At 39.9% G+C, this 19,123-nt stretch overlaps 2 protein-coding genes across 2 annotated transcripts in view; both read left to right on the top strand.

The window, feature by feature from the left end:
- The first annotated feature begins 5,937 nt into the window (after positions 1-5,937).
- Positions 5,938-10,555, top strand: LOC115223300 (zinc finger protein 492-like). Its single transcript, XM_029793808.2, has 2 exons — positions 5,938-6,245; positions 9,355-10,555. Exon 2 carries the CDS (start codon positions 9,850-9,852, stop codon positions 10,492-10,494), a length of 645 nt encoding a protein of 214 aa, XP_029649668.1. The 5' UTR covers positions 5,938-6,245; positions 9,355-9,849; the 3' UTR covers positions 10,495-10,555.
- A 6,495-nt stretch (positions 10,556-17,050) lies between these two features.
- Positions 17,051-19,123, top strand: part of LOC115223337 (ciliary-associated calcium-binding coiled-coil protein 1-like) — a 15,300-nt gene continuing 13,227 nt past the window's right edge. Inside the window, exon 1 of the mRNA XM_029793858.2 lies at positions 17,051-17,293. Within this exon, the coding sequence (XP_029649718.1) occupies positions 17,186-17,293 (108 nt within the window). The 5' untranslated portion in view covers positions 17,051-17,185. The remainder of the gene's footprint in view (positions 17,294-19,123) is intronic.

Below are 19,123 nucleotides of genomic sequence, written 5' to 3'. Positions count from 1 at the left end.
CCGTATGAATGTATATGTGGTTAGTTAAGGTAGTCACAAGAGAGAATGATTTGCCACAGATATCACAGTGATATGGTTTCTCTCCTGTATGGATGTGTTTGTGTTTAGTTAAGTTACCGGGTTCAGAAAATGACTTGCCACAGATATCACAGTGATGTGGTTTCTCTCCTGTATGAATATGTATGTGACTAGCTAACTTATTAGTTTGAGAGAATGATTTACCACAGATGCTGCAATCGTATGGTTTTTCTCCCGTATGAATGCGTTTGTGTTTAGTTAAGTTAGACCCATCAGAGAATGATTTCCCACAGATATCACAGTGATATGGTTTTTCCCCTGTATGAATACGTTTGTGGTTTGTTAGAGTAATCACACGAGAGAATGTCTTATCACAAATATCACACTGATATGGCTTCTCTCCTGTATGAACATGTCTGTGGTTAGTTAATGTAGTCACATGAGAAAAGACTTTACCACAGATATTACAGTGACATGGCTTCTCTCCAGACTGAGCACATCTGTGAATAGTAAAGTCAGGCTTTTCAGAAAAACTCATTTTACAGATATCACATTTGTATGATATTTTCCCAATTTCTTCTACAAAACCAATCCTTTTAGAATGAATTTCAGATAATTCATTTTCCATATTATTTCTTCTCTCACCACTATATACGGTCCCTTTTCATTGTTTTATTTTAATCCACAAGAAACAGTTCTGTTACTCTACTCCAATCAAAAGTGGTCCTTGTAGATACCTGAAAATGCTGCTAATGCATTTGTAAAATGTTTCCAACTTTTAATTAGAATACCAAAAATCATTTTGTACACATTCTAGGCATCAGAGAAATTTTGCTAATATTCCCACCCAGAGGAAATACTTTACAATAATTCTTGGTTACATCTCATCTGTACATCTTCCATAAATATTGATGTTGCATCTGAGGTATGCAAATATTTTAGTCCAATATTCTCTGATATTCTGAAATAATAAAGAAACAGTTTAAGGCACAGAAGATACTTAAAAACAGAGATTCTATATATATTATGGGCATGGCTGTGTGGTTAGGGAGCTTGCTTCCTAGCTACATGGTTTCGGGTTCAGTCCCACTGCGTGGCACTTTGGGTAGGTGTCTTCTGCTATAGCCCCGAGCAGACCGAAGCTTTGTGATTGAATTCGGTAGGCGGAAGTTACTGCTGTGTGTGTATGTGTGCGTGTAGGTGCTTGTGCCTCTCCGAAAGAGAGAGAGGGGATATACTATTATAATCTCTGATGAGGCCTAGGGATATATATATAAGTACCTTATTTTCAACTACCTACCACCTCAATACACTTGACTTATATAGGCACAAAGAGTTGCTATTTTCCGTAGGCTGAAACAGCTGTAAGTGATTTTGATAATTTATATTCAATTTTTTTAATAACTATTTGTATTCTTATCTTATATGCATTGAATTTTATAGTGTAAATACATTTCTTTATTGCCCACAAGGGGCTAAACATAGAGGGGACAAACAATGACAGACAAAGGGATTAAGTCAAATAGATCGACCCCAGTGCATGACTGGTACTTTATTTATTTATTTAGTTAGTTAATTTTTGGCTCAAAAAGCAAAAAGCAAGGCCATGTAGGGGGACATGGAGTTATGTACAGGGTGGTGTTCATGTAAAGAGTTCAGGCCACTTGAGGTCAAGGGAGACTTTGAACCGAGCGGTCGTCGGCATCTTCACCATCTCGTCTGGCAGCTTATTCCACGGATCCGCAACCCGGACGGAGAAAGCTCCTCCCGAAAGGCAAAGTCGACCTCGGCGGAATTTGAACTCAGAATGTAGCGGCAGACGAAATGCTGCTAAGCATTTCGCCAGGCGTGCTAACGATTCTGCCAGCTCGCCGCCTTATACTGTATATATGTATGTTATTATGGTTGTTGTTTTGATAAATAAATAAGCCAACATTTTAATATCCTAAAGCTGATGAACCAAACTAATGTGCTTCTCCATTTTCTTATTTGTAAGATTCTTTTATTCTTACTTTTTTCAGTCATTTGACTGCGGTCATGCTGGAGCACCGCCTTTAGTCGAGCAAATCGACCCTGGGACTTATTCTTTGTAAGCCCAGTACTTATTCAATTGGTCTCTTTTGCCGAACCGCTAAGTGACAGGAACATAAACACACCAGCATTGATTGTCAAGCAATGCTAGGGGGACAAACACAAACACATATATATATATACATATATACGACAGGCTTCTTTCAGTTTCCGTCTTCCAAATCCACTCACAAGGCATTGGTCGGCCCGGGGCTATAGCAGAAGACACTTGCCCAAGATGCCACGCAGTGGGACTGAACCCGGAACCATGTGGTTGGTAAGCAAGCTACTTACCACACAGCCACTCCTGCGCCTATATATATATATTGTGTGTGTTTGTCCACCCCCACCCAACATTGTTTGACAACCGATGCTGGTGTGTTTATGTCTTCGTAACTTAGCAGTTCGGCAAAAGAGACCAATAGAATAAGTACTAGGTTTAAAAAGAATAAGTCCTGGGGTCGATTTGCTGGACTAAATGTGGTGCTCCAGCATAGCCGCTGTCAAATGACTGAAACAAGTAAAAGAGTATATATATATATATATACACACAAAAAATTCACGGTGAATACTTGATAATTGTAAGCACCTGTATATGCCATTTAGTGGTGTCGGTGATAGAGTATATTTATCAAAATTAAAACATGATGCAAAGGATTTAGCGGTACATATGTTTCGGGCCTTTATTAGACGGTTTATATCAATGCATAATTGATAAAGGCCCGAAACATATGTACCACTAAATCCTTTGCATGATGTTTATTGATAGACATACACATAAACCACCACCACCATCATTATTTTAACATCCATTTTTCTATGTTTGCATGAGCCAGACAAAACTTGCTGAGCTCCCCCATTTCCAAGCAAGGTAATAGTTTCTCTAGTTCTTTGAGCGTGAAAACAGACATGTTTTCGTGGAAGATTGCAAATGAATGAAATTACTTGCATGATGGCAGTACTTACTGACAACTTATTACGCACCGCCAAGACTAAGGGTCAAACTGGTTCTCTCTCTCTCTCGCTCTCATACACACACACGCACTAATAGAATTAAACTTCTGCAGTTTCATCATCATCATCATCATCGTTTAACGTCTGCTTTCCATGCTAGCATGGGTTGGACGGTTCAACTGGGGTCTGGGAAGCCCGAAGACTGCACCAGGCCAGTCAGATCTGGCAGTGTTTCTACAGCTGGATGCCCTTCCTAACGCCAACCACTCCGTGGGTGTAGTGGGTGCTTTTTACGTGCCACCGACACAGGTGCCAGGCGAGGCTGGCACGACCATGATCGGATGGTGTTTGTTACGTGCCACCAGCACGGAGGCCAGTCGATGCGGTACTGGCTATGGCCACGTTCGGATGGTTTTCCTTATGTGCCACAAAACTACAAATTCCATTGATGTTGATCGATTTCGAATTTGATTTGATTCTTTGATTTTTGATTTCCACTATTAAATTGTACTCTCTAGGTATTGGACATCAGGAGACTACGGAAGGGCACTGAAAAGTTCCTGATTTTAAGGGTGTCGCGAAAGGCCTGGTTAGAGGCCCAGCCTTCTGAGTTCTGTTACAGGGATTAGGAAAATGAAGAACCGCTGCAATAAGTGTGTGAATCTGAGAAGGGAAAACGTTGAATAAAATCATAATTAACTGATTCTCCTGTATTTTCTTTTACTGAAAGCCAGGAATTTTTCAGCACCCCTCGTATATAGTGGAGACACGTAAGATGCTGTGCATCAGTATTGAACCTGGAACTGTGTGATTGTGAAGGAAGCTAATCAATAAGGGTTAGGGGTGGGAGAAAAGGGTTTCTGTTATCTTCAGAAATGTAAACAAAGTCACGTGTGTACTTATACCTATTTCTTTATTACCCACAAGGGGCTAAACATAGAGGGGACAAACAAGGACAGACACAGGTATTAAGTCGATTACATCGACCCCAGTGCGTAACTGGTACTTAATTTATCGACCCCGAAAGGATGAAAGGCAAAGTCGTCCTCGGCGGAATTTGAACTCACAACGTAACGACAGACGAAATACGGCTACGCATTTCGCCCGGCGTGCTAACGTGTGTACTTATACCGAAGGATCGCCCAGCTCTTGCTGCGCTCATCATCAAAAATGCTGTTGACACCGAAATTATTTTACTGCAAAGCTCATAATTTTACGTGTTGCTGTTGTGGGAGTCGAGCTGAAGCGAAACTTAGCTGAGGTGCGAAAGTGTTACTTTAATAAATAGTTGGTGGTACATAAGTTCAAAATTGCAGACTACTTTTATTAAAATCTTCCGGGCCGACCAAAGCGTTGTGAGTGGATTTGGTAGACGGAAACTGAAAGAAGCCCGTCGTATATATGTATATATATATATATATATATATATATATGCGTTTGTGTGTCTGTGTTTGTCCCCCTAGCATTGCTTGACAACCGATGCTGGTGTGTTTAAGTCCCCGTTACTTAGCGGTTCGGCAAAAGTCACCGATAGAATAAGTACTGGGCTTACAAAGAATAAGTCCCGGGGTCGATTTGCTCGACTAAAGGCGGTGCCCCAGCATGGCCGCAATCAAATGACTGAAACAAGTAAAAGAGTAAACCACAAAATTACGAAAGTCAACCTGGGGCAACGTAGTTTGAGCGACGCGAAATAGCAGCTAAATCACATCAAATCTGTTATATAAAACAGCATACATGAAATTAATCTCTACCCTTGATATAAAGTATGCTTCAGATAAAAAAAAAACAATTCAATATGCTTTTAATAGTACTTACAAATTAAGCGTAATTAGAATACAAAGTGGACAAGTTCGGAGAAAAACTCTGGTGGTTTCTCGTTACGGTCATCTACGTTCTGAGTTCAAATCCTCCTGAGGTCAATTTTGCCTTTCAGTGTTCCGGGGGTCGATAAAATTAAGTGCCTGGAGAAGATTCATATTCTCATAATTCTTCTCCGAATATAAATGGCATTGCTATAAAAGACAGAAGAAAATAAAATGCCATCAGACGTCGTCGTAGAAGTGAAAGAGATGAAAGATAGAGAGAATAATTAATTTCAATATAACTTCCGGTATTACAAAGGTTTGGAACTGGCGGAAGAATTCTACTTTTGCAGTTGTGTTGCGACTGGCGGAAGAATCCTTTATTCTTCCACTTGTTCCAGGAATTGGGCTGCAGCTAGGCCGGGACATTGCCATCAAGGGTTTTAGTCGAAAGAAATAACTCTACTCCTTCTTATTTCAAGCCAGGTGCCCGTTCTATCGGTCTCTGTTTTTGACCGGACGTAAACAGACCAACACCGGTTGTCACTCGGTGGTGGGGGACAAACACACAGGCGACGGGCTTCTTTCAGTTTCCATTTATTAAGTCCACTCACAAAGCTTTGTTGAATGCAGTGCTTATAGTAAGAAGACACTTGTTCAAGGTATAGTGGGACTGTAAGGCGGCGAGCTGGCAGAAACGTTAGCACGTTGGGTGAAATGCTTAGCGGTACTTCGTCTGCCGCTACGTTGTGAGTTCAAATTCCGCCGAGGTCGACTTTGCCTTTCATCTTTTCGGGGTCGATAAATTAAGTACCAGTTGCGCACTGGGGTCGATATAATCGACTTAATACCTATGTCTGTCCATGTTTGTCTCCTCTATGTTTAGCCCCTTGTGGGTAATAAAGAAATAGGTATTTCATCTGCCTCTACGTTCTGAGTTCAAATTCCGCCGAGGTCGACTTTGCCTTTCATCCTTTCGCGGTCGATTAAATAAGTACCAGTTACGCACTGGGGTCGATATAATCGACTCAATCCGTGTGTCTGTCCCCTCTGTGTTTAGCCCCTTGTGAGCAGTAAAAAAAAATAGGTATAGTAGGACTGAACCCTAAACCGTGTGTTGGGAGGCAATCACTCTGGTGTGGTGTGGTTGCGACCCAAGATTTGACCGTTGGTCAGGGTTGTAGAAAACTGTGATATATTTCTAAGGAAACCAAACTGGCCGAAGCACATACTTAAAAATAATTCTTCCGCCGGTCTCAGCACAGCCATAGTAGTAATATCATTCCGCAGACTGCCACCGAACAAAGTAGTACCAGAAGCTTCGTTTGTTGTCTTCGTGCATTCTGTTATCTTGTTCTGAAGATTTTGACCGATTCCAAATTCCAACCAGATTGATATGTAAGTATATTATGAATATATTAAATTCTTTTATTTCGATATTTTACTCCAAGTAGAGCATTAATCTTAATCTATATCCTTCATTTAATGACATAATTGGTGTGATTTTACTGCTATTTCTCGCAGACCTGACCATTATTCTTCACTCGTTTAGTTTTTGCTGTGTTTTTAATTTGAGAAATTTCTATTTTTACAAATTTTCGAATATTTATTTCGTTAAGTCGTGCAAAAAAATTAAAATTAATTTTTAAAATCATTTTGGATTTCCGATTCCAATTCGTAATGGAATCATGGCCGAGTTTTGGAATTGCTCCCCTTCGAAGTCCCAAAACTCAAGAAAAAGGAAAAGCGTAAATTTTTCTCTCCTTCTTTTTTTTTTTTGTGAGTGCACGGGTTATAAACAAGAACATGGCGATCTTTCGTCTCTAGTAGACCTTTCCGTCGATTTCCGTAAAAAATCTTTTTTTTTTTTACATATGGGCTTGCGGGAACTTTTGAAGTAATATACATACATATACACATACACCGAGTAAAAAATTACACTGAATCGGCCATACATACATACATACACACACACATACATTGATACATACACATACATACACACACACATACATAGATACATACACACACACATACATGCATACATACATATACACAGAGTAAAAAATTTCACTTATCTCTTTCTTTCACACATTACTCTCTCTGTCTCTTCACACACACTAACAGAAGCACTTCACTTACACAACATACTGTCTGTCTCCCACACCCCATCAAACACACACACACACATGTACATCAATGCTTCCCATGCACGGTAACTTCAAAAGAACTTCCCTCGTCATACAATCGCTTTCTCTTAGTCTCTTTCGCTCTCATTACTTCAAAAGTTCCCGCAAGCCCATATGTAAATAAAAAAAATTTTTTTACGGAAATCGACGGAAAGGTCTACTAGAGACGAAAGATTGCCACAAGAACATTACTTACATTGTTTTTCGGATCTTTTCCATTTATTAATTTATATGTGGCATTTAAAACGAAACCACCAATAATGGAGTATGTATAAAAATGACTTGGATATCTTAAAGGCTCGAAACATATAAGTGGAACCTGATTTTTTGTCTTTTGACTGTTTTGGTCGTTGGATTGTGGCTGTGCAGGGGCACAACCTCGAAGGGGTTTGTTTACCCTCTGTATATATTTTAGGTGCTTATTTGGTTCTTATTCTGTTAGTCTGTTTCATAGAGCTGCTAGATTCTTGGGACGTAAACAAACCAACACTGGTTGTCGCATTGTGTTGGGACGTGCTGATCTCTAATGGTGGAGGGAACCTGTGGAAAAGGAGGACCCAGGAAGACAAGGGACACGGTGGTGAAGCATGATCTTCGAATGTTGGGCCTCATGGAGGCAATGACAAATGACCAAGGCCTTTGGTGATATACCTATTTCTTTATTACCCACAAGGGGCTAAACATAGAGGCGACAAACAAAGACAGACATAGGTATTAAGTCGATTACATCGACCCCAGTGTGTAACTGGTACTTAATTTATCGACCCTGGTATCTCAGCTGCAATTTCCATTGAGAATCGAAATCGATCAATGGAAATTGCAGCTGAGATACCAGTGCCAGTGGCACGTAAAAAGCACCATCCGTTCGTGGCCGTTGCCAGCCTCGCCTGGCCCCCGTGCCGGTGGCACATAAAAAGCACCATCCGATTGTGGCCGTTTGCCAGACTCATCTGGCACCTGTGCCGGTGGCATGTAAAAAGCACCCACAACACTCACAGAGTGGTTGGCGTTAGGAAGGGCATCCAGCCATTGAAACATTGCCAGATCAGACTGGGGCCTGGTGCAGCCTTCTGGCTTCCCAGACCCTAGTTGAACCGTCCAACCTATGCTAGCATGGAAAGCGGACGCAAAACGATGATGATGATGATGATGAAGGCAAAGTCGACCTTTGGTGATACACCGTGCTTGCGATGACCTAGTGTCATGTAACCGGCACCCATGCTAGTTGCACATGAAAAGCACCTTCCTCTTGAACTTTGGGCCTCACTAAAGCAGTGACAAGTTACTGAGGCCTTTGGCAATATACTGTGCTTAAGGAAACCTGTCAAGCCAAGTGAGATTGTAGCAAATTTTTTTTCAAGAGAATAAAGGTTGAGCGTCCTCAGCCTTTCTTCATAGGACAAATTTTTGAGACCATGAACCATGCGGGTAGCCAGCTTCTGGACTCTTTCGAGATGCTGTATGTCTTTGAGGAGATAAGATAGTTGATCAGATAAAGAATTTATCTACATTTTACACTATGAAAACATACAATTTCCACTGTTGAATCTCTGCGTTTGAAGTAAATTTGTTATGTTGTATTGTGTTTTTTCTATTATTTCATAATATTAAAGTGAAATGATATTGGTTTCAAATTTTGGCACAAGGCCAGCAATTTTGAGGGACAGGGTAAGTCAATTACATTGACACCAGTGTTTAACTGGTACTTATTTTATTAACCCTGAGGATGGAAGGCAAAGTCAACCTCAGCAGGATTTGAACCCAGAATGTGAAGACAGATGAACTGCTGCTAAGCATTCTGCTTGGCATGCTAATGGTTCTGCCTTAAGCTGAAATAATATTAACCCTTTTGTTACTGTATTTATTTCGAGATGCTCTGTGTTTCTTTCAATAACTTTAAATATAAGAAAGAATTTAGTAAAATAACTTAGTTATCATTAAGCTAGTGTTAGGAACATAAATTGTAACTAAGGTTTGGTGGAAGATTTTAATTCAGAACTTATGAAAACGAGACATTTGTACTCAGAGCCCAGAGCCGGTTTCAGCCGGGTTGGTATCGAAAGGGTTATGGTAGTAAGCTGGTAAAATAGTTGGCTTGCCAGACAAAATGTTTAGTGGCACTCCTTCCAACTTTACATTCTGAGATCAGATGCCACCAGAATTGACTTTGCCTTTCAGTCTTGATAAAATAAGGACTAACTGAGCCCCAGAGTTGTGGAATTTGACTAACCCCCTCTCAAATTTCAGGCCTTGTGCCTAGAATTATTTCAGAATATTTGACATTGGCTTAAAAGATTTGTTTTTATTTTTTATTTCAGATGCATCATCATCATCATCTTTTAAAGATCATCAAAAGAGATTATGAAGAACACGTATCACTTTATTAATCTGTGAGATTAACGGCAAATTTTTCTCTATTTTACCGTCCGGAATGTGTCCACCATGAAGTTTGCATTTGGACAAATTTATCATTAAGATATGATTGTTTTCCCTGCCAAAATTAAAAAAAAACCTGGATTATATTTTGAAAAATATATTTATTTTTAGCTCCATTTCACTTGTTGGTTTCTTACCAAAAGATAAGACAGATTCCATCATTGTAAACTATCTTGGTGTAGTTATTTCAGAAATGATTGTATTCTACTAAAATCATCTTGCGATCTTTGCAACATCTTTGAATATCAACAAAGATCACAGCTTATGGAAATACAGCAATAGAAATATTTGTTAAGAATAACAGAAGAAAAAGACAAAAAAAAAAAAATATCGTTTCACCTGGGAAATATCCTTGTGTTGTGCAAAAGAGGAAAATTATGGAAAATGAATTGTGTGAGAAGGAAGTTAAATATGAAAGACAATCAAAGCATATTAAGTCATACCACTGTGATATCTGTAAAAAGTCATTTCCCCGGAAGAGGAATCTTGCCGAACACAAACACATTCACACAGGAGAGAAACCATGTAACTGTGATATCTGTGGGAAAGCTTTCTCTCATCGAAGCAATTTAATTAGGCACCGATACATTCATACAGGTGAAAAACCCTATCATTGTAATATCTGTGGTAAATCCTTCTCACAAACGAACCACTTGGCCAGTCACATTCACATACATACAGGAGAGAAATCATACCATTGTCACACCTGTGGTAAATCATTCTCTGAAAGTAGTCAGTTAACAACTCATAAACGTGTTCACACAGGAGAGAGGCCATATTACTGTGATATCTGTGGCAAATCATTCCCACAAAGTGGTGGTTTAACCACACACAAACGTATCCATACAGGAGAGAAGCCATATCACTGTGATATCTGTGGTAAATTATTCTCTCGAACAAGTGACTTAACTAAACACAAACGCGTACATACAGGAGAAAAGCCATATCAATGTGATATTTGTGGTAAATCCTTCTCTCAGACAAATCACTTAACTACACACAAACGCCTCCATACAGGATAGGAACCATATCATTGTACTAATTGGTTAATCATTCTTTCAAGACAAAAACCTGTTCTTGGGGGATTTAAAGCTTCATCATTGCAGAGTCTGCTAAATCATTCACACAAAATACTCTCAGAATAGTTTTTATACAAGCGAATAACCATAGACAGGATGTCCATAAATTATCTAAACTGGACTGCCTCTTCTAATCCACTGGTTTGGGCAAGTTCCTTCAAGACTCAACCCTCAATGGGCAGTGCACTATCGTCATCATTTAATGTCTGCTTTCCATGCTGGCATGAGTTGGATGGTTTGACAGGAGCTGGCCAGGCAGAAGACTGCACCAGACTTCTGTGACTGTTTTGGCAGGGTTCCTACAGATGGATGCCCTTCTTAACACCGACCACCCAGCAGAGTGGACTGACTGCTTTTTATGTGGCACAAGCATAGGCGAGGTCAGTTTTGGCAAGGATGGATGCAGAATATGGATCTTTACAGTGTGGACTTGATGCTTTTTGCGTGGCACCAACACTGGCAGGGTCACCAAGTAATTTGCAAGACAAAGGTTCTTTGAGAGGAGAGGTGATCTCATAAAATCTAAAAGATGTGTCAGATGATGAATCTATGAGATTTTATGTACAGAATGTCCATAAAATACCTAAACGGGACTGCATTTTCTAATCCACTGGTTTGGGCAAGTTTCATCAAGAAACTCCCAAACACTCAACCCCTAATGGGCAGTGCACCATCTTCATAGAAAATAACTTGGCTGCAAGTGGTACAACTGCAGTAGAAAAAAATATCTTTTTATGAATTTCTCAAATTGTCAAATGAATTTATGGACACCCCGTATATTCCGGTTTGAAAGATACTTTGTAAATATCCCATGAAGGAACTAATTCTCTTGCTTGGAAGATTTATTTAATAATTCTATCATTTCTTTTATAACCTCACTCTGTTGAATTTCGATGGTTCTTCCCCTCTGTTATACAAAATCTCACCATGTGGTTCTTAAGACCTCCTTTTTTTTTGTAGCACCCCTTTTAAGTAGTTGTTGCATTTAGCACTCACCTAAGTGGGAATTAGACACACACTCTTTTGCTCTTTTACTTGTTTCAGTCATTTGACTGCAGCCATGCTGGAGCACCGCCTTTGGTCGAGCAAATCGACCCCGGGACTTATTCTTTGTAAGCCCAGTACTTATTGTATCGGTCTCTTGTGCCGAATCGCTAAGTGACGGGGACGTAAACACACCAGCACCGGTTGTCAAGCAATGCTAGAGGGACAAACTCAGACACACAAACACATATATATATACATATATACAACAGGCTTCTTTCAGTTTCCGTCTACCAAATCCACTCACAAGGCATTGGTCGGCCCGGGGCTAAAGCAGAAGACACTTGCCCAAGATGCCACGCAGTGGGACTGAACCCGGAACCATGTGGTTGGTTAGCAAGCTACTTACCACACAGCCACTCCTGATTAAAGTACCTGAAAATGGATTATAATTTATAAATTTTGCTTAAAAAAATTGTATAAGTTTTTAACAGTGGAATGATAAAAAAAATTAATGAATACAAAAGTTGTAAATTTACTTCATACATTTGCAAGTTAGTGACTTCCTTGTGTCTGATGAGACGTCACTAAATTTTCTGTATCAGGTCGAGCAACTATTTAGATCTATACGGTTGCTTGACCTGCTAGAGATAGCAGCACATTACTTACCTCTCATTTTATTTTAATAACCATTACTAGTTTTGTCATGTATAATATAATTTCTACTACAGGTGAAATTTAGTATGTTAATTATGTTATCTCACTGGCCCCTAAAGCCTAACATCCCCAATGTTGGGGACCACTGGTCTTATTCTCTCATCTCTTGTTATCTCCTCTGTGAAGCCCAGATTTTATATAATAATAATAATGAAATTATTGTATACAGTGCTCAGGTGCACCACAACTTGTCAGAGTATATGCAGTAATGTACAAATGTCTGGAAAGCGAACGATGCAGGAGTCAGATACATGCTTGTGTGTGTATGGAGGGGAGAAAATCAGGTGTAGTGTTGGCGAATCTCAGGAAGCATGGAAGTTTTGAAGGATGCAGCGCTCCGACAACTAACAACTGATGCCGGCAGTTTGTTCCATGCTTCAGCAACTCTCAGTGTGAAAAAATGTTTCCTGAAGTCATGGGAGCTGTGCTGTTTTCTGACTTTGTAAATATGTCCATGGGTGTTAGACGGGTGGAGTTTGAAAAGGTGCTCAGAGTTATTGTGTGTACGATTGTTGATAATTTTATTTTGTTTTATTTTGATGTTTGACATTAAGATTTTTTGTGAATTTTCTTAATAAACTGAAAAATCTAAATAAACTTGGTTTGCTTTAATTCTTTATGATGCATAGCTGTGTGGTTAAGAAGTTTTTTTGGAACTTTGGGACCCTGTGGTTAGGGGTGCAATCCTCGTGCATGGATGGACTTTCAGCTAGTGTTCTGCACATTTCTGCAAGTCAGCAGATACCTTGTAAGTGAAACTGGAAGAAAGATGCTGAGAAAGTTATTTGTGTAAGCATACATACATATTCGTGGAGGCTCAATGGCCCAGTGGTTAGGGCAGCGGACTCGCAGTCGTAGGATCGCGGTTTTGATTCCCAGACCAGGCGTTGTGAGTGTTTATTGATGCAGAAACGCCTAAAGCTCCACGTGGCTCCGGCAGAGGGTAATGGTGATCCCTGCTGTACTCTTTCACCACAATTTTCCTCGGCGGAATTTGAACTCAGAACGTAACGGCAGATGAAATATGGCTACGCATTTCGCCCGGCGTGCTAACGATTCTGCCAGCTCGCCGCCTTTCTAACCACTCTACCAACACATCAACAAAATCCATACGAACTGAATGTAAGGGACGTGACTCTTTCTTAAAGTGATAAATAAGGGATATAATTCTAAACTTAAATTACTGACAAGGCAAAAAAATGTGGTTTTTGTTACAGTTTCTCTCCTTGTAGAACAACATCATAGAGCAGTGCTTTTCAAACTTTTTGCTGGAGCGGAACCCCAAGGAAACATTCCACTGGCTCGGGGAACCCCTGTGCAATAATTTAATAGTCTTATGCACACATATCTGCATAGGAAAATTAAAAATTACTGCCGATTTTAGCAGTTTTGTAACTTCTTGCAGAACCCCTGGACTGTACTGACGGAACCCTAAGGTTCCGTGGAACCCTGGTTGAAAACCACTGTCATAGAGAATCCTTTAAAGTGTTTACGCTTTTCTCAACGTTGTTTTTGTATAGTTTTAAATTATTATGGCATACCGGTAGTTGAACTATCTTCCTGTCCTGACCCCCTTAACAACTGTAGTCCATTGGATTTGCAGTTTTGGACCAAGAAAGAAAATGCCTCTATGTAGTTTCTCGATCTCTAAGAAACTGTAGCTAAATCTCCCTCAATTACTATTCTACAATGTCTTGAAAATGGTTAAATGGACAGGACAATTGGATTTTGATAAATTTCTTCCAACCGCTTGAAGTGTTTCACCATATTATATAAAAATATGATTTTGATGCAGTTTTGAATACGAATGAAAAGAATCGCATTACTTTTTCTAGAAATTAATAAACGAAGAGGTTACAAGCATTTAAATTTATGTAATTTTAGCCAATTCCAAGCATCAAGTGCAGACATATCGGAAGTCGTAACTGTTTGTTTATAGAGATGAGTATACACGATGAAGGTGAGACATGTGTTTTTGTTGGGGATTATCATGCTTATGATTTGACCCCACTTTCATATTTTGTTAGTTTGGCAGTGTCGGAGTAAACAGGTGTAGATTTTGGTGCAGAAATCCGTTCAAATAAAACAAAAATGTTTTAGGTGTACGTTTGTTTGCCTTTGATGTTTTTGAAATACCATTTGTGTATCGTTTTGTACAATGATACACATTGATTCATAGTTTCTGCACAACATATTGAATATTGGCGTTAGGAAGGGCATCCAACCAAATCAGACTAGAGTCTGGTGCAGCCCCTTACTTTACCAGCCCTTGGTTAAACTGTCTAACCCATGTCAGCAAAGACAACAGACATTAAATGATGACGATGACTTCTAAGTGCTGGCATGACTGTATGCTTTAGAAGTATACTTCCCAACCACGAGGTTTCGGGTTCAATCCCACTATGTGGTACCTTGACAAGTGTCTTTTACAAATATGGGGTGACATATAAACCTTGGGGTACACCAGATTTTGTAGAGAACGGAAACAGAAAGAACTGTGATAATGGGATCTGATAGGAATCTACCAATCCAAGAGATGAGAATTGATGGAATTCAGGTGGATAGTTTTGGTTGAGAATTTGGATGCCAGACATGGTTGGAAGAGTTGCGATGTTGGGAGCAACAACACTGTTGTCACCTAATTTCTTTAAGGCAAGAATATGGGTTGCTAACATAGAGGGGCAGGCCTCCAGCGGATCTGGTTTACAGAAGCCGTACTAATCCTTACATTTCGTATCCCAACGAACTAATTTGCTTCTCTTTTGACATCTGACAATTCTGCTTCTTTTTTTACAATGCTTCTTTTTACTCATTTGTTTGACGCCTACTGACATTTACCACGGGGCATTCTATGTGGTAACTCGACCTGCTTGAAATAGCAGCCAAATCAGTTTACAGAGGGTGTCGATTCAGTCATTTTTAATCCTACCTCCTTTCTGTGGTCATGGTAGATATTCAGGACTTCTTCACCTCACAGCAATTCCGATTCTACTTCTTGCTAATATAACATGTTTTTGAATAAAACCTATAAACTTTTAATCTTTCTTGAGAGAAAGAGAGAGAGAGAGAGTAAAATATAGACATACTGATATTACAGAGACGTGGCATTTCGTTTGTCTTTACATTCTGAGTTCAAATATCGCTGAGGTCAACTTTGTTGGCGATCCTTACGGGGTCGATAAAACAAGCATCAGTCGAGCAGTGGGGTCAACTTACCCAGTCTCCCGGAATTGCTGGCCTTGTGCCAAAATTTATAATCGGAGTGGCTGTGTGGTAAGTAGCTTGCTAACCAACGACATGGTTCCGGGTTCAGTCCCACTGCGTGGCACCTTGGGCAAGTGTCTTCTGCTATAGCCCCGGGCCGACCAATGCCTTGTGAGTGGATTTGGTAGACGGAAACTGAAAGAAGCCTGTCGCATATATATATATATATATATATATGTTGTGTTTGTGTGTCTGTGTTTGTCCCCCTAGCATTGCTTGACAACTGATGGTGGTGTGTTTACGTCCCCGTTACTTAGCGGTTCGGCAAAAGAACAGATAGAATAAGTACTGGGCTTACAAAAGAATAAGTCCCGGGGTCGAGTTGCTCGATTAAAGGCGGTGCTCCAGCATGGCCGCAGTCAAATGACTGAAGCAAGTAAAAGAGTAAAAAAAAAAAGAGTAATATTACAGAGACAGATTAAAAAGAAAAGTTCTCTCTTTCTTTCTCTTTCCTTCCCTCTGCTTCTCTCTGTTTCGGAAATTTGAAAATTTGTTGTTTAGAGGCTGATGATGATGGTATTAATGAAATAGCTGCCAAACATCTCTGAAAGCACATCATATCCTCCTAAAATGCATAGTATTACTTTTATTTTCTAATTTTCTCTGTCGTTTTTCATAGTGTCTTGATGTAAGCGCAGTATACTCGAATGGTTAAGAAGTTCTCTTTGCAATCACAATGTTGCGAGTTCGATCCCACTGTATGGTACCTTGGGTAAATGTAATTTGCTATAACCTGGGCTGACACAAACCTTCTAACTGATATTGGTTCAGTGGACATAGAACAGAAATCCGTCCGGTGGATTATATTTGTAATTCAATATGTAGTGAAAATATGAATATATAAAAAGTACGCATGTACTCTTTTACTCTTTTACTTGTTTCAGTCATTTGACTGCGGCCATGCTGGAGCACCGCCTTTTTAATCGAGCAACTCGACCCTAGGACTTATTCTTTTGTAAGCCCAGTACTTATTCTATCGGTCTCTTTTGCCGAACTGCTAAGTAACGGGGACATAAACACACCAGCATCGGTTGTCAAGCAATGCTAGGGGGACAAACACACACATGCATATATATATACATATATACGACGGGCTTCTTTCAGTTTCCGTCTACCAAATCCACTCACAAGGCTTTGGTCGGCCCGAGGCTATAGCAGAAGATACTTGCCCAAGGTGCCACGCAGTGGGACTGAACCCGGAACCATGTGGTTGGTAAACAAGCTACTTACCACACAGCCACTCCTGCGCCTACGTATCTGTGGAAAACTCACACATTAATTCAAGAGCAGGAATTTCACTTGATTGTGCAAATGAATCTTCATCGTTGAACGACGGAGATCCTCCACCATATTTCTTCCTCGAATTTCTTCCCATTTGGTGTGTTTTATACTATTTTTTTATTCTCTTGTACAAAAAAAATCAATAATCTTCCAGAGTCACCTCCCTTAGCCAACCTTGTTGTCTAGAGTTACCTCCCTTGAGTCCCTCAAGCGTTCTTGTATTTATTTAAATCCCACCCCGACAAAACACAGGTCTGCAGTGAATGGACAACCCGGTGATGAAACCATAGCAACAAAAAATAACAACACCAAGAACAACAACATCAGTAACTTCAAGAACAACGAATATAAGAACACAACATTGGCGAAAGAGACAATTTGTTGAGATATGTCTTCGAAGAGGACTTCTGGCCGAGATAAGAAAAGCAACAGACTGGGATTAAGTGCATCTTCCATTTCGACTTCGGTCAAGAAAGATTCGACCAAGATTAATGAAGTGAGTAACGAAATCCACTTAATTAATAGCTAATTGATAAATAATTAAGTAAATGATTAATTGATAATTAATTAGTAAACTAATGGTGATGAGTGTTGGCCTAAAAAATAATGTATAAAAAGTTCGGGGCGTTGGATGCGGTGAGAATCGATGAAGAATCGATGAAGAATCGGTGAAGAATCGGACATTTTGGGATTCTTTGACAGACAAAAAAAAAAAAAAATAAAAAAAAAACGAAATTTTGGAATAGCTATCCCCTACCTTATGGGGGAAAGAAAAGGACACGAAATTAAATTGTGTTTTTTCATATTTATTTACTTATTTTCTTTTTAGTATTCCTGTACTCTTACTCTTTTACTCTTTTACTTGTTTCAGTCATTTGACTGCGGCCATGCTGGAGCACCACCTTTTTAATCGAGCAAATCGACCCCGGGACTTATTCTTTTTGTAAGCCCAGTACTTATTCTATCGGTCTCTTTTTGCCGAACCGCTAAGTGACGGGGACGTATACACACCAGCATCGGTTGTCAAGCAATGCTAGGGGGACAAACGCAGACACACAAACACACACACACACACACACATATATATACACATTTACGACGGGCTTCTTTCGGTTTCCGTCTACCAAATCCACTCACAAGGCTCTGGTCGGCCCGAGGCTATAGTAGAAGACACTTGCCCAAGATGCCATGCAGTGGGAGTGAACCCGGAACCATGTGGTTGGTAAGCAAGCTACTTACCACACAGCCACTCCTGCGCCTATGTGTGTCATACGATAGTAAAAAAAAAACAAAACAAAAACTTTTCTTTCGCAAAATTTCCAATTTTTTTTAAAAAGCATTTTTGGATTCCTAATTCCGTGATCTTTTCGACTCCCACGAGATGGGGGATATCTATTCCTAAACTCTGCAAATCTCTCCCCCCTCTCTCTCTCTTTCTCCCCCCCACCTCCTCATCATCTCTTGTTCACTCCCTCTTCTTCTCTCCAACTCTCCTTTCTCTCTTTACTTGCTTGCCTCTCTCTCTCTCTCCTCATCTTCTATCTCTTCCTTTCTCTCCACCTTCCTCTTCTTCTCTTTCTCTCGGACAAAGGACTGTCCCCAAAGACATTCCTCTTCACCTTATGGCATAACCAACTCATCCAACTTTTGCAACGAATTTCTCTTCATTCGTTCAGCTCTTCCTTTCCCATCATCTCTTGGGTATTTCAAGTTTAAACTCCACCTGGATTAACTTTCTTTATGTCATTTCAAGGAGTCAATTAAATATTATCGATGTGTGTGTGTGTGTACATATATTATGTATATATATATATGTGTATGCGATCCTCCTCCTTTTCCTCCACTTCCTCCTCTTCCTCCTCTGCCTCCTCCTCATTTTCCTCATCATCATCATCATCATCCTCATAATCTTCCTCGTCTTCATCATCCTCATCCTCATCCTCATCCTCATCAGCTTCCTCTTCATCTTCTTCATCATCTTCATCATTATCATCATCTTCCTCATCACCATCACCATCTTTATCTTCATTATCATCATCTTCCTCATCATCATCACCACCATCCTCCACCTCCTCTTCATCTTCATCATTATCATCATCTTCCTCATCATCATCACTATCATCATCATCTTCATCATTATCATCTTCCTCCTCCTCATCACCATCATCATCATCATCATCGTCTTCATCATTATCATCATCTTCCTCATCACCACCACCATCATCATCACTATCATCATCATCATCACCACCACCACCACCACCATCATCATCATCATCATCATTCATCATCATCATCCTTACCATCATCTTCCTCCTCTTGTCCC

This window comes from Octopus sinensis, linkage group LG22, assembly GCF_006345805.1.
Source record: "Octopus sinensis linkage group LG22, ASM634580v1, whole genome shotgun sequence".
In the NCBI taxonomy this organism is placed as follows: domain Eukaryota; kingdom Metazoa; phylum Mollusca; class Cephalopoda; order Octopoda; family Octopodidae; genus Octopus; species Octopus sinensis.
This window is presented reverse-complemented; position numbering and strand designations above follow the sequence as displayed.